This window comes from Oryzias melastigma, linkage group LG22 (genome assembly GCF_002922805.2).
Source record: "Oryzias melastigma strain HK-1 linkage group LG22, ASM292280v2, whole genome shotgun sequence".
NCBI classification, from domain to species: Eukaryota; Metazoa; Chordata; class Actinopteri; order Beloniformes; family Adrianichthyidae; genus Oryzias; species Oryzias melastigma.
In genome coordinates, this window is record NC_050533.1 from 23198060 (window position 1) to 23212203 (window position 14144).

At 38.5% G+C, this 14144-nt stretch overlaps 2 protein-coding genes across 2 annotated transcripts in view; one reads left to right on the forward strand and one right to left on the reverse strand.

Moving 5' to 3' along the window:
• The window catches only part of rrh (retinal pigment epithelium-derived rhodopsin homolog), a 15225-nt gene extending 10663 nt beyond the window's left edge, over nucleotides 1-4562 (reverse strand). Inside the window, exon 1 of the mRNA XM_024274444.2 lies at nucleotides 4296-4562. Coding sequence (XP_024130212.1) covers nucleotides 4296-4407 — 112 coding nt within the window. The 5' untranslated portion in view covers nucleotides 4408-4562. The remainder of the gene's footprint in view (nucleotides 1-4295) is intronic.
• Nucleotides 4563-6511: 1949 nt separating this feature from the next.
• Nucleotides 6512-9223, forward strand: LOC112147825 (cytochrome c oxidase subunit 8A, mitochondrial). The gene is made up of 2 exons (XM_024274456.2): nucleotides 6512-6725; nucleotides 8918-9223. The coding sequence occupies exons 1-2, from the start codon at nucleotides 6615-6617 to the stop codon at nucleotides 9011-9013; spliced, it is 207 nt and encodes a 68-aa protein (XP_024130224.1). The 5' UTR covers nucleotides 6512-6614; the 3' UTR covers nucleotides 9014-9223.
• Nucleotides 9224-14144: the final 4921 nt, after the last annotated feature.

A 14144-nucleotide genomic window follows, 5' to 3' on the forward strand; every position in this document is an offset into this window, starting at 1 on the left:
TGCTTCTTTAAAACTTGAAAACATGAAAAAGTAGGAAAAAAAGCCCCAGGGGACAAGTTTAGGGTCCAAAAAAGATAAAAACAGACCCAAAGACTTGTCTGTTATTTTTACATTCAGTTGCTTGGAAATTCACCCCCCACCCTCTGCATTTCGGTCAAAAAGAATTTAACTGGAAATCTAGTTTTTTTTCTTCCTATTTTTAAAACCTTAAAACAACGGAAATATTCAAACCTTTTACACTGGAGATGGATCTAGATAAAACAACTATACATATCAGAGTGCGTAGAGCGATAGATACACGTATGCATAACAATTTTCGTAAGTGGTTTTTTAAGTTTTGAGAATTAAAATACATAAATACTTATTGCAACATATTTCAGGCAGTTCTTTTCTGGACGAAGGTGGGTGTGGAGGGCGCCAAAATCCTTTTTCACCCAGGGCGCCATGCAGCCCAGCTCTTCATGAAAAACATGAGGCCGCTGAATGAAACACGTAAAACTTTGACCAACCAGGGACTCAGATTAGGCAGTGACGTATGGACGGCATTCTTTTAAATTCACTGAAGTGTCATCCGTTTGAAAATCAATAATGAAGGAAAAATTAATAATTGTGGTTTATGTCTGGCCGCTATTATGACGCCAAGCCTTTCGTATATTGGAATAGACTAATGAACAAAAAACCTGGAGCAAGATTCGTGTGATTTACACTGCTTTGACATTTGGCACCAAACCTCTTCCTAGATGATGGATGTTAACTAGTAAACAGTAGAAGAAAAAGGCCCTCCCTGCTTGTCCAGTGTGAACACGATGGACTAAACACACAGTCAAGAAACCCACTTTTAACACTTTCTTGAACATGAGCTGCAGACAAACCTGAAGAAGAAGGAAATTCTGTTCTTTCTTAATGTTTGGACAAACACACACATAACACAGCTGCTGGGTGAAACACAAATATCCAGAGGAGTTCTTCTAATGTTTAGTCAAAAGATGCAGAAGCAAGAATTCAAGCTCCTCTTCAGTTAAAACTAAAAAACTTCAACAAACCTTCACAACACAAATACGATTCAATAAGCAAGAGTTGATGGGAAAATCTCCTCGAAGATTGAGGTCAGCTGTAGAAAACACCAATAGTCCTGCATCAAGTCTCGTTGTTTCAATGAAACAGAACACATTTAAACTTTGAAACAGCTGCTCTTGAAATTTAGCGTTTGCGCCTGACATTTTGAACCTTAAAAGAATTTGCTGGCCAACAGTATATAAGTGCAGCACATCTATGATCTTTTCAAGATTACTAGCAAACAATAGCAGCAATCGTCTCATACGTTCACTCAATTTAGTGGGCGACAGTAGCTCAGGCGGTAGAGCGGGTCGGCCAATGATCAAAGGATAGGCGATTCGATTCCGGCTCCTGCCAGCCAAATGTCATTGTGTCCTTGGGCAAGGCACTTAACTCTAAAAAGTTTCTAAAATGATCTTCTCTTATCTTTGCAGTATTTTTAAAATGAAGAACATTGTGTCTCAGAATGATGCAAAGAAATTAGTGGAGGCATTTGTTAGACTTATCTTATAAACATATACAACTTAAATTATTGATAAAGTATTCTTAGCTGAACTTGAAATGAATAAAGCGAGCACTGAGAGAGAACACATCCCGCTGCTCTCAGAAGAAAACCAAAGACTGAAACGGACAATATGATAACGGACGATATGGAGGCACTAATATCCAGAACAAGCTGTGAACAGGATGATAAAGATGGAAGAACAAAACCGTCTAATCCTGCTGGTTCTTCTTCCGGCTCCTACTGTTCTCGTTCTACCCTTGCAGTATTTCCTTCTCTCGTCCTCTCTTTGTTTCACATTGAAATGAACGGCACCAGAGTTCACCTGCAGCTGAGCAGAGACTCTCAAAAGGACCAAAGTTCTCCAGTTTAGTTCTAAGAAGAGTAACCAGGCCTTGACTAGACCGGACCATAATCGGATCAGTCAAGGACCAGATCTGCCAGAGAGAATGTGGTCTTAAAGAGTGTGAAAAGCCTAGACAAAAATCTTTCCCACAAGTCTACTGGTCTGTTGTATTCAAAAAAGAAAAGTCTCACCTAGAGTCACCTAGAAACATCGATCACTAGCTGCGTTTACATGTGCAAAATGTCCTTGATCAGATCAAAGATCAGATTAGAATAGAACTGTGCACATGGACCCTGAAAAACTTCATCCGATTGTGACAAACGTTTCTATGCGTCACACAGTTGATCAGAATAAATCATGTTGACATGCGTAGAACTGTCTAAAATACCGGAAATAGTCATAGAAGAATAAATAATAAGTTCCTTTGTAAACAAACAAAGATCATGTATAGAGCAAGATGATACTCTGAACGTGCTTTCAATATTATTAATAATATTTTTAAGAGCCTGTTTGCTCATAATTTTCTAAATCTGTGCGGGAAATGTACATACTGAGCGTTTTATCCTGATCTGTCTTCTTGTGCTCCTGATTCTTGTCTGACTCTGTCTGCCGCCTGCCCCGACCCATGCCTGACCTTTGCCTACTCTAGCCTGCTCTCTGATATTGTCATGCCAGCGCCTAACCCTGCTTTAGTTTTATGGACCTTTAGCTGTTCTTGACTCCTGTCATTTAGATTTGTAGCTCTGAAGGGTATGGGAAAGGACAGCCACAGACCGGTTTTTACCATCACTATTGTTAGATTCTCCATCATCCTGTTCATGACGCCAGTTTCTTCAAGTATCTGCATTATATCAGTTCCTCAAAGCCTTCAGCTGGGGCTCGGCTCCAGTTTCTTAAAATCGAGTTTTACACTACGTCAAGCAAGAAGATTAAAGAAAGAGAAGTTAAAATCACTCAAAACAAATATTTGATAAATGTTTCTACAACCCTATCAGTGATCTACGACCTTGATATTTCCTGTGGCCCACCTGTGTGCCCTGTACCCCCTGTATGGGTATTTGTGACTGGAGCATAAACTCAAGAGCTGACTGAAACCTTCTAAATTCCAGTTAAGCCATGTTTTCATTTGAAGCCCTAGATCTAGTCAGATTTAGCTCAATTCTGTTGCGCAACACGGCTGTGGCTTCAACTTCTAGGACCTCATGGTTCCAACCACACCAAGGGGTGGATGAAAGTCACACCTGTGACCTCAGCCTCCTGGTCAGAAACAGCATCAGGGGTTTACCTGCTGTGACACAACAAGCCCGTCCACAACGAAAACCAGTCAAAACAGCTAGATTTGTGCACTCAAAGGTTCTGGTTGTTTTCTATAGTATCAGAACCATGACCACCACCTTCAGTCATTTATTAGCTCAGCTGTGAAACACTCCAACAAAACTCTACATTAGAGACAGAGATAAAGAAACGCTAAATCTTTTACATTAACAGAAGATAATATTTCCCTCAGATAGAATGACTTATTTACAAAACACAAACTAAAATGACACATTTTGTCTTGTAACAAGAATCTGATAATAGAATGTGACACTGGATTCATTATATTCCTTAAATGTAAAATACAAAGTTAAGTAAAACAAAACAAAACAGGGCTGGATTACATAAACTTGCTTCCTCCCGTTCCCTCTCAAGCAATTAACCAAACTCCTTTTGACAAACTTAAAATTTTAAAGTCTCACATTTTTCATTTATTTATGTATTTATTTATTTAATTTTCATAGTACACAACAATAATTTACTTAAGATTCTTGACTTTGGTGAAAATGAAAGGAGACAGAAGAAAATGTATTGTCTCTACCACATTTAACAAAATTATTTCAAGTACTTTAACCAACTATATCTCTTTATAACACAAAATATATACATCAAATGGTTGGCAAAAGCAACATAAGATGACTGACTTAAAAAAAAAAAAACATACATTTCTCAGAATTTATTTTTCTTGATATGATCTTTTCACATAACCTTATAGTTAATATTCTATATCCATTAGAGTTGTTGTGTCTATTTATAGTTACAACTGAATTTCTTACATACACATGGATGTATGCGTATATACAGAAAAATTCCAATTAATTTCATAACTAATTATCTTAAGCTTGATATATCTGTATAGATATAAAGATTCGTTATTTGTTTTGATTAGTTTTATTTTTGTTTCGATCGCTTAAAATAAACTATCCCAAAAAATCCAAATCCCAGTAAAGCATCACCTGTCACATCACTGGGTCTTATATCAATAATTAGTTCATTTAACTAGAAAGCAGAGAAATGTTCTTGATATTTGCAGATTTTCAGTAAACAATGAACAAAGGAGGAGCAGAAATGTGGTACCTGCTGTAATCAGATATCCAGCCACTATGTTGTGCTCCTGCTGAGTAAAAGCACTTTTTCCTCCATAAGGTGCAGCAGCGTCTGAAACATTGACAGCAGAGTTCACCGCCATGATCTTCAACTTTCTAAATTAATGAATATATTCCAGTTATCTGAAATAGAACCCCGGAGTGGTGTGAGGAGCTGGAGGGGGGGTCACTGCAGAGCCCCACCTCTGTACTGGGTTTGCAGCTGAGGATTAGGGCTCACGTGGAGCTGCTGGAAAGCCGGTTTGTGGCTTTAATGTTGCAAAACTGAAGGCTAGTATCAGGCCTGAGGCTGCTCTCTGCAGAGGACATCGTGGGATTAAACCAAACCCCAGAGGGCACAAAGGCTCATTGTGTAAGTGTAGCTCTGCAGAAACACCTCGCAAAAGCACAGAGGTTCAGTAATGACTGAAACATTTTTTTAAATAAAAACTGTAAAAACTCAAAATTGTGGCAAAAACAGTAATAAAGCACTTACAGGTGGTGATTGGATTAAAAACAAATTCCATATCAGGAGTAAAGAAAAAAAATGACTGAAAAAGAAAAAAAAAAAACTTAAAATATAAGTTTTTCGAGAATGGTTCCTTTTAAAGTAAGCATCTGTGTGGAAAAAATAACTGTGCTGCAGCATTTGATCTATTATAAAACCGTTCCCAGTGATCTTTTAATTATGATTATGCAGTTTTTAGTTAAAGAAATATCATTCTATCCAGCTTCCAGCATTCACACTAGCATTACCGTAGGTAATGCTATATATCCAGTTTATAATTATGTTAAAAAGTTATGGTTAAAGTTTTAAAAATGCAGTGGCGGGCCGTCAGGGCCTGCAAGGCCTTCTCTGCTGGCCTAAAAATATCTGAATCACAGACCTATATTAATTATTATTTATTTCCGTGAATACGTATTCTATAATTCCAAATGCTCTGTCTTCGTCCTTTCATTGCTGTCTCCCTGGTTGCGCTGCTTCCAGACGTGTATTTTCCTATTTAAGCATTAACCAATCACATTGCAGCACCATTTGTTGCTAGGGTCAAAGAAATCTGCCTGAAGGCCTTCACAATCAGTTCTGCGGGCCCTGTAGCATAAAATAATTGTCGACCAAACTGTTGCTTCAACCAATCAGATTTGGAGTAGGCGAAACCAAGGCCAGCTAGCTGGCGCACGGAAACGTCATCATTTTCACGAGCTTTGATTGGATAGCTCGCAGCTCGCTCTGGTTCTGCGTTATGTGACGGACACAGGTGCCAAGGAGCGGCGTGTCAGGTTTGAAGATGTTGCCAGTGGAAAGCGTCTGATCGTCTGATTTTTGGTGGAAAATGAATGTCTGGGTAAAGTTGTGGCACAGTTTTGTCTGGCACGGGTAAAGGAGTTCCGTGACTCCGTTGAGCGGGAGTGAAGCTGAAATCTACGAGGCTCCTGAATGCACCGCGGGCGCTCCGAGCTCACGAAGAGGTGCAGCGCAAAATCCTCGCGCGCACTACCGACAATATTATTTTCCAGACACAGACCTTGATCGATCACAAAAACTGATGTTTGTCTCCCTCCTGGACCACAAGAGGCTTCAGGAATACCAGAACATTTCCCGCATGCAGCCTTTTCCAGCTTATCACAGCCACGGAACACTTTCCATCTGCGAAACGCACGGATTCTGCATGACAGAGTGATTGAAATCTTCTTGAGGATAGAAAGGATGGATTTTGTGTTTAAATAATCTGGATTTTTGGTGAGTAAAATTTTGCTATCTCCCTACATAATATTGAAATTTTATCAGGTTATTTTTTATGCTTTTGGTGTGTGTGTGGCAGCTGTACCTGCACTAGAAGTTTTATTGCCATAAAATAGTTATTGAGGGTTGGATTGATTCAGATGGAGCACTACTGAAGGCCTAGGTGGGAAATGCACGGCCCGCCACAATAAAAATGTAGTTTTAGAGTGTTCAACAAATGTTTATCTGTTCGGCCCGTGACCTAAGGTGTGTTTTGGATTTGGACCCTGTGTGCAATTGACTTTGATACCCCTGTTTTATATATTAGAATTATTATTATTTTTGTTGTGTGTGCGTCTTAAAGGTAAAGAGCAATGATGAAGTATTAAAGTGTGTCTCTGCTCCAGGATGACTTGTTCCGACAGCTGCTTCCTGTAACTGCGCGTGTCTGTTGCCCTCCGCGCCAGCAGGTGGCGCTGTGGAAGCCAACCCCTTGTCAAAAAAAGAAGAGTTTCCTCTTACCACTCAGCTCGCTAGTGTTTCATTGACCGGTACTGAACTTAACCAACAGACTAGCAAGTGTTCGCCATGCCGGCCCTCCTGAGGACGATCGCCCGCCGTGCTGCTCACGCCCTGCGGAGCCCCGTCCTGCGGGCAAACATGTACTCAAAGCCGCCGAAGGAAAACATCGGCGTGGTTGTAAGTAACAGCTAGCATCTGTCCTTGGGTATGAGGTCACAACCTTCGCGGAGCTGACGGTCGTTTCTTTTGTTAAAATCAGCTTAAATATGCATATTCCTTACATAATCTGATACAAACTCACCTTTGAGCTTTTTCTTGAATCCCCTTGAAGACGTTTTAGTCCGTATCAGCGCGTTAGGCCGCTAAAACAACCATCTTCCTGTTAGCTAGGCTAACGATTAGCCCTATCTTTTATGCTAAAACTCTACTAGAAATGTCGTTCTTCTATTTTGGGGTTTATAAAGGCATTTTTAATTTTTAGTGTACAGACTTTGACATTAGATTAGCTGTTTATTTAAACTTTTGTATTTAGCATAAAGGTTCATTTTGTGTTTGTCTTTTTTTGTTCTGTCGCATGAAGTAGGTATGTTTTTCACAGGGTTGCCCTGATCGTTGTCACCGGAAAGGACTTAAGGAGACCTTTCCAGTGGTGTAAAGGTCATTCAGATAGCCAAAAGAATAAGAAAGTTATGACATTTTAGGTGATCTCAAGTAGGGTATAATTTTATTCACGAATAAACAACAAAACAGTTACATTTTGTGGCCAGAAACAAAGATTAGAGTGTTTAAAGTATCATAACTTTCTCAGTACCTGTTCAATTTCCCACAGGGAGGTATCACTGCAAAACTAGTCCAAGAACTACAAGAATTAAATCACAAATTTGGTTTTAAATCAATAATCATTTCCATTTGATCAAATAATAATACTTATGGCTGCTCCTGTATGCTTGGATTGGTTGCAGCCAATCAGCTTGCTAAATTCGGTCACATGACCTCACGTTCCAACGTTCAATTCTTGGACGCAGAAGCTGTGTCTGAATTCCCCCCTACTCACTATATAGTGAGTTTGCCATTTCAAAGTGCTGTCCGAATCTACTAATTCCAAAGTTGAGTGCACTTGAAATTTCCCATAAGTCTTTGCGAAAAACTAGCGTACATTGATGCTCGAATATAGACCACAATGCATTGCAGTCGAACAAAAAGACGTGTTTAAATGTGGTTTTTGAATAAACCATCCACAGTTTCACCATCAGAACACAATGTAGTCATAAATAAACGTTGTGAAATGTTCGTATTGATTCGATTTTCACTTCATGAAATCGGCGACGTCATATCTGGTGTTTAGAAAAATGTAAGAAAAGTAATGAAGTGTCTGAATTGCCTTTAAAATCCAGGGCACTATATAGTCTTTTGGTAGTTGGGGATTAGGGTGGGAGTTCGGACACGAGCAGAGCTTTGCGGACGAAAAAACAGTACCCTCTAAGTGTTATTTTCTCATAAAATTTCCTGGATATGGAGAATACAACAACCAGAATCATCTAGTAGCAAAATTAGACAACAACTAACGTATCTTAAAAAGCTGACAAGTGATTTTCTGAACTGCAATTTTCGTCTGGAAAATTTCCTAGCTTGTACTGCATAAATTTCATTTGATTTTCTTTATTTGCACATACATAAAATGCAATTTTATGGATTAGTGACAAATATAACATGTATATTGGTGCAGGAGAAAGTGTGAAGACCTACACAGGACTTATGTAACCACCTCCCCCAAAACATAATCATGCAACAGAAACAGAAATTTCAAGCAAAATAAAAATGTTAAATTTTACCCCATTCACACTTTTTGAAATCGTTTAAGCTTAATTTTTTTTTCTCTAACAAAGAAATATATTTAAGAGTTCAGTTTAGATTATTCCAAAGCTTTGGCCCCTCTGTACTTCACCACATTCTGAGTGATGGTAGTTCTTCAGTAAGGAAGATCATCACAGCGTCTTGTTGGAAGAATACATAAAACGGTGTTGGTAAAACATTTGATCGATACGTAAACATACAGAAACAGATACAATCTGTATTTATATTGAATATTGTTAATATCTTATATTTTTTGAATAAATGAATTGAAAAAAATCCTGAAGCAAGATAAAAACAAAATACTGGACTTTATCACTAGATGTGTTTGCATCTATTCTACCCACCGATCATTCTAAGGAGAAAATGCTGCAGCCTCACGCAGGCCAATCTAGTAGAAAGTTCTGGAGCCTAAGCTACACATACGCACGCTTAAAAGGAATTAAACAACACTTGTGTTCCTCAGCTGTCTTTGTGTGTCGTTGTGTTTTAATCCTCCTCTCATGTTCGTTCTGCAGGAAACGACCATTGGAATGGGGGTGTTCACCTTGACCATCCTGGGACCGTCCGGATGGATCTTGGCTCACCTGGAGGATTACAAGAAGAAGGAGTAGAGCGGTCCAGTGTGCGTCAGCCCGGGACCATCACCGCTCAGTTCGGCTACAGAGACAAACTGGAACAAGTCTTACTGAACCCGCCCTTTACCTCTGACAGTTCCACTCCGGATCCAGTTTCATCATCAGTGACTCTGAAACTCTGAATCTGTTGAACATCTTCCCTCACAGGAGTTTGTTACAGAATTAAACTTTAAGGTTCAAGCCTTCTCTGATCTCTTTTTTTTCTTTGGTATCGCAGCTGAAGTTCCAAACATTGACCATGTCTTTGTTTTTGCAGCGCTTACTGGCTTTTGAAGTGAGCATCATTTGTGAGGAAAATGAACAGCAGATTTAAATATGTTGGTTGCATTCATGAGAAACATGGCTAATCTTCTGTCCTCTCACAGACGGTCTGCACTGCTGCTGCTGCTGCGTTCTCATGAGCCGTTGCTGCTCAGCTCACAGATGCACGTTCCTTACAAATGAGCCTCCATTTAAAAGTGAAGTCGGCTTTACAGCGACATAAGATCTCCAAAAGAGCGCTGTTACAACAGATCCAATATATTTTTGTGTGTCCAGCATGAAGGTCACAATGAAGACTAAATAGAGACACTCCCCCCCCCCCAACAGCTGTGTCTACAGAGGTCAAATATGGAAAACAAAAACCAAATTCTTCCACTACGACTTCTCCATGCCTCTGCAGTTATAGGGGAATCTGGAGCTTTAGAGGTGTTCACAATTGTTTTTTTTTTGTTGTTTTTTAAGGAAAGGGGTACAAACCTTTTCTTGAGGGCCACATAACCATTTTCTTTTCTGATGGAAGTGGGGTTTGTAGGCTAAAAAGATAACGTGTAACAATCGCAATCTAAATGTGGAAATTTAGTTTTCCAGAAAGCCACATATAGCTAAATTTTAAATATTTCATTTCTGTAAACTTCATAGAAAAAAAAATACTAAAATATTTTTTAAAAGCTAGTTATATAGCAATATCTGTGATAATGCTAGTGTGAATGTTGTAACCTGAATGTGGCCGCTGAAGATGCTGAAATTAACACTGAAGCTAATGGCTCAAAATGCTGAAGCTAATAGCTAGTTAAAATATTAGAAAAATGCCAAAATTAGTCTAAAATAAACTGAAAAAAAATCAACAGCTAGCATGTGGCTGAAGTATATGCTAAATGACAAATTAGCTTAAAAAACTGGTCAAATGGGTAATTACGCTAAAACAAGCATGAAGCTAAAATATTAGCCAAGCTCCAAATTAGCCACAAAAAAAAAAAATCTAAATCAGCCAAAATAGCTAGCATGGAGATAAAATTATAACTAAACTCCAAATTAGCCTAAAAAAACTGGAAAAAAAGGCTAAATTAGCTAAAATGTAACATGTAACAAGCTTCTACATTAAAAGAATGACATGTGTCACAAGCCACCTAGTGGTCAACAGATGAACCTGACTGAAAAAAACAACTTCATTTCAGAAGTCAGTGTTGGCCCTTGAAGACAGTGAGGATAACTCTCCTCAGCTAACTTAAAGCATCACCCAGAAAAACCTGAACATGAACTTCTGTAGCTTTAACCACAGGTGGAGCTGCAGGACTGCCTCTAATAAAGTCGAGTAGTGATCCCACCAAGACCTCATCAACGCTGCACCAATGTGATGTCTGAAGTATTTAGACGTAAGTATTGATCTTGAAGATGTGAGTTCTCCTTCAACTTAAATTCCGGTTCTAAATTTGACTCAAATTGACACTAAACTCTGCCACCAGCATCACAATGGAGTTGTGTTCCAGTAGTTTACCTGTTAATAAAAAAAAAAAGAATGACATTTTGGTTGGAGTTCCTCTGCACATTCATGTACCTATCTAGAATAAAATTTAAATTATTCTATATTTATATAAAATTTGTATTAAAGGTTAGCATGGCTAAAGAGAAACTGTCACTTTAGAAGCAAAGGAATAAACAAAAGAAACTTAAATAGTGATCCAGAGGAAAAAGTCTGCTTTGACGGTGGAGGACACTCAGAGAGTTCACAATAAAGAAAAGTAATCCAGATAATTGAATAACTGGAAATTGATCACTGCTGACATCCCACTATATTTCTACCACTACATTTGCTACACTGCGACTATTTTTTGTGACACTGGGAATCTTTTATTTTGAAAGGACGTCACATAAACCTCTGTTAAAGGTCGAAAATATTGTCATATTTTGTGGGTACCAATTAATTTATTTAGGAAACAAATTATTATGTTTTGTATGACTAAATGTGCATTTTTGGGGCAAAAAATAGCATTTTGTGGCACAAATTACTTTTGTGAGCACAAATAAGGATTTTTGGGGTACAAGTTGGCAAAATCGTATTTTCTATCCACAAATTAGTGTTCTGTGGGAATAAATTAGTATTATGTTGTTGGAAAAATTTGTGTTTTGTACAAAAATATGTTTTGTGGGTGGAAAAATTATTTTGTAAGCAAAAATTTGTATTTTTGTGGGCACAAATTGGTATTTTCTTTGCACAAAGTTGTATTTTTGTATCCATAAATGAGTGTTTTGTGGGCAAAATTTAGCACTTCATAAAAAAATTGTGTTTTTTAGGGAAAATTGTTTTGTTTGAGCAAAAGTTAGTATCTTGGGGAAAAGGCTATTTAGTCTTTCTGTTCATGTAATTCTGCCAAAAAAGGAAACTATTTTATATAGTATATAGTATAGTTTATATACTATTTTTTATACTAGTATATTCTTTAATTTCCCTGCGGGCACGTCCCAAAAGGATTAATAAAGTTGTCTATCTATCTATTGTCAAATTGTATTAATAATAAAGGTTAAAGGTGAAGTAAAATGTTGGGATCTTTCATAATCGACCTCTTACAGGGTTGACGGTTGCAGATGTATTTAAGCAGCATGAAAAAAAACATGGTTTAAATTAAGTTTCTCTTGATAAAAGGTTATGGACTTTTTTTCCTGCAATGAAACAATAAAAGATAAAGTTTGAAATGCCATTTACATAAATCTGTTTAAGAAAATAAGGATTAAATGTATGTGTTCCTTGCATTTACTGCATTTCAGAGAATCTAAATGCTATAGCACATACATCAGAACATGAGATTCTTGTAGAGCTTTTTATATATTATTTAATCATGAACTTTAAGTGTCTGTTAGAGTCAACATAAATCAAGGCATCAATATAAACGTGAATTTATTGAAATGTTTCCTACCATCCTACCTTCACCTGTTTACAAATCTTTATCTACATTAATATCTAGCCTAATCCTTATCAATAGAAAAGATTATCTGAACATTCTCACGAATCTCTGATATTTTAGTTAATATTTTGAGTTTAAATAAATGCGTTAAAAATGTGTAAACCCCTACCTCCAAAAAACTGGATCTGATTCCTGGTAAACTCGAACCGAACGGGACTTTTCTTCGAACATTAGAGTTCTTCTGGTTTTCCTGTTGCTCTGCAGCCAAAAACAGTCTGACATCCTGGGAAAACAGTTTGAACTCCAGGTTGGAGAATCAGCGGTGATGGACCGACGTGAACGCGCACGTGACGTCCACAGGAGCGGCGCGAGGCGGCCTCATTGGGGGGCTCAGGAGATGTGCGCATGCGCACTTCGTCATGGTGACTGTCGAAGGGAATGACGTCACTGCTCAGCGTATCATCTTAAAAACGAGGCGTTGCTACGTCAAATACGTCTGTATACGTCACTATTGCGAAGTGAAACAACATCATCAGTGGTAATTCGAGTAATACAACATCACTCTGAATCATCACTAACAACCAAATTGTTTTTTTAAAACTCCTAAAGCCCGAAACAAATCATCTGAGAGAAAAGACTGCAAGGCATCTGCAAAGACATTCTTGTAAAAGACAATCTACTGGGTTAACGACAACATGTCAAACCAGGGAAACATGACGTCTGAACCTTACGATGTACAGACAGGCTTCATCTTGGTGGGATACAGGGGACTCTATAGAGTTGGTGAATTCAAGGGACAGGGAGGTTATGGAAAAGTGGCAAAATGCACCAAAATAGGAAGTCAAGATTCCTTTGCCATTAAAATACTAACGGATGTCACATCAGGCCAGGAAGAGTTTGAAGCAATGAAATTAATCCAAGACCTGGATCCGGATAAGAACAACTTACTGAAGTTGCATGAATGCTTCCCTTTTAAAAATGTGTTTTGCCTGGTGTACGAGGTCCTGGAAGAGACCGTGTATAACATCAGCTATGAATATTTCTGGGATCTCCATGATATCAGACCTCTGGTCCGGGATATGTGTCAGGCTCTTGGTGCGCTCAAAAGCATCAATGTGGCACATTGCGATTTGAAATCGGATAATATTATGCTTGTCGATAAAGAATCTTTTCGGTTTAAACTGATAGATTTTGGATTGGCTAGAAAAGCAGAGACACTGACGGAAAACACTCAGATCCAAGTGACACCATTCAGAGCGCCGGAAGTTATCCTGGGCCTCCCAACGGATGAAAGCGTAGACATGTGGGCACTTGGCATGGTGTTGGCGTCTCTATACTACGGATATTATCCCTTCTCGGGAAAAACTGAATATGATACCATTAGAGCGCTGGTGCAGGTATTTGGAGTTCCAGAAAACAGACTTCTCAAAAAAGCAGCTTACTCCGGTTACTTTTTCAGCTGGGAACAAAACAAGACCCATAAGTGGTTGAGGCTGAACACAGTAGAAGAATTTAATAAAATGACAGGGGAAACTGCGCAACAGACGGATAAAGTTTTTTATCTTAAGCAAATGCTTAAACATGATGCCGAAAATGATGATGATGACCACAGTGCCTTCATCGACCTTCTCAGGCGCATGCTGCAGATCGATCCTCAAAGGAGGATAACGCCGAGTCAAGCCCTCCAACATGACTTCATCACCATGAAGCATCTTTCAGGGGATGATAAGGTCAAGTACGCTACCGCGGCTAAAGAGGGCATGACAACAATGAAGTTAAAAGATTTTTTAATGAGGTCCAAGCACACTTAGGGAGAAAATACTCCCATAAAGGCCTGGACATCTCTGTGTCAGATCAAGTGTCACTGAGATGTCCAGGACAAAACAAAGTCGGGGTTTGGTACTTGATTAAAAAAACTTAAAGTAGGATTAAATAAAGAAAAAAGC

Excerpts from the sequence above, each read along its gene's own strand:
- LOC112147825 (XM_024274456.2), top strand. The coding sequence starts at position 6,615 with ATGCCGGCCCTCCTGAGGACGATCGCCCGCCGTGCTGCTCACGCCCTG. Across the intron at positions 6,726-8,917 it reads AGGAAAACATCGGCGTGGTT|GAAACGACCATTGGAATGGG; the intron begins GTAAGTAACAGC and ends TTCGTTCTGCAG.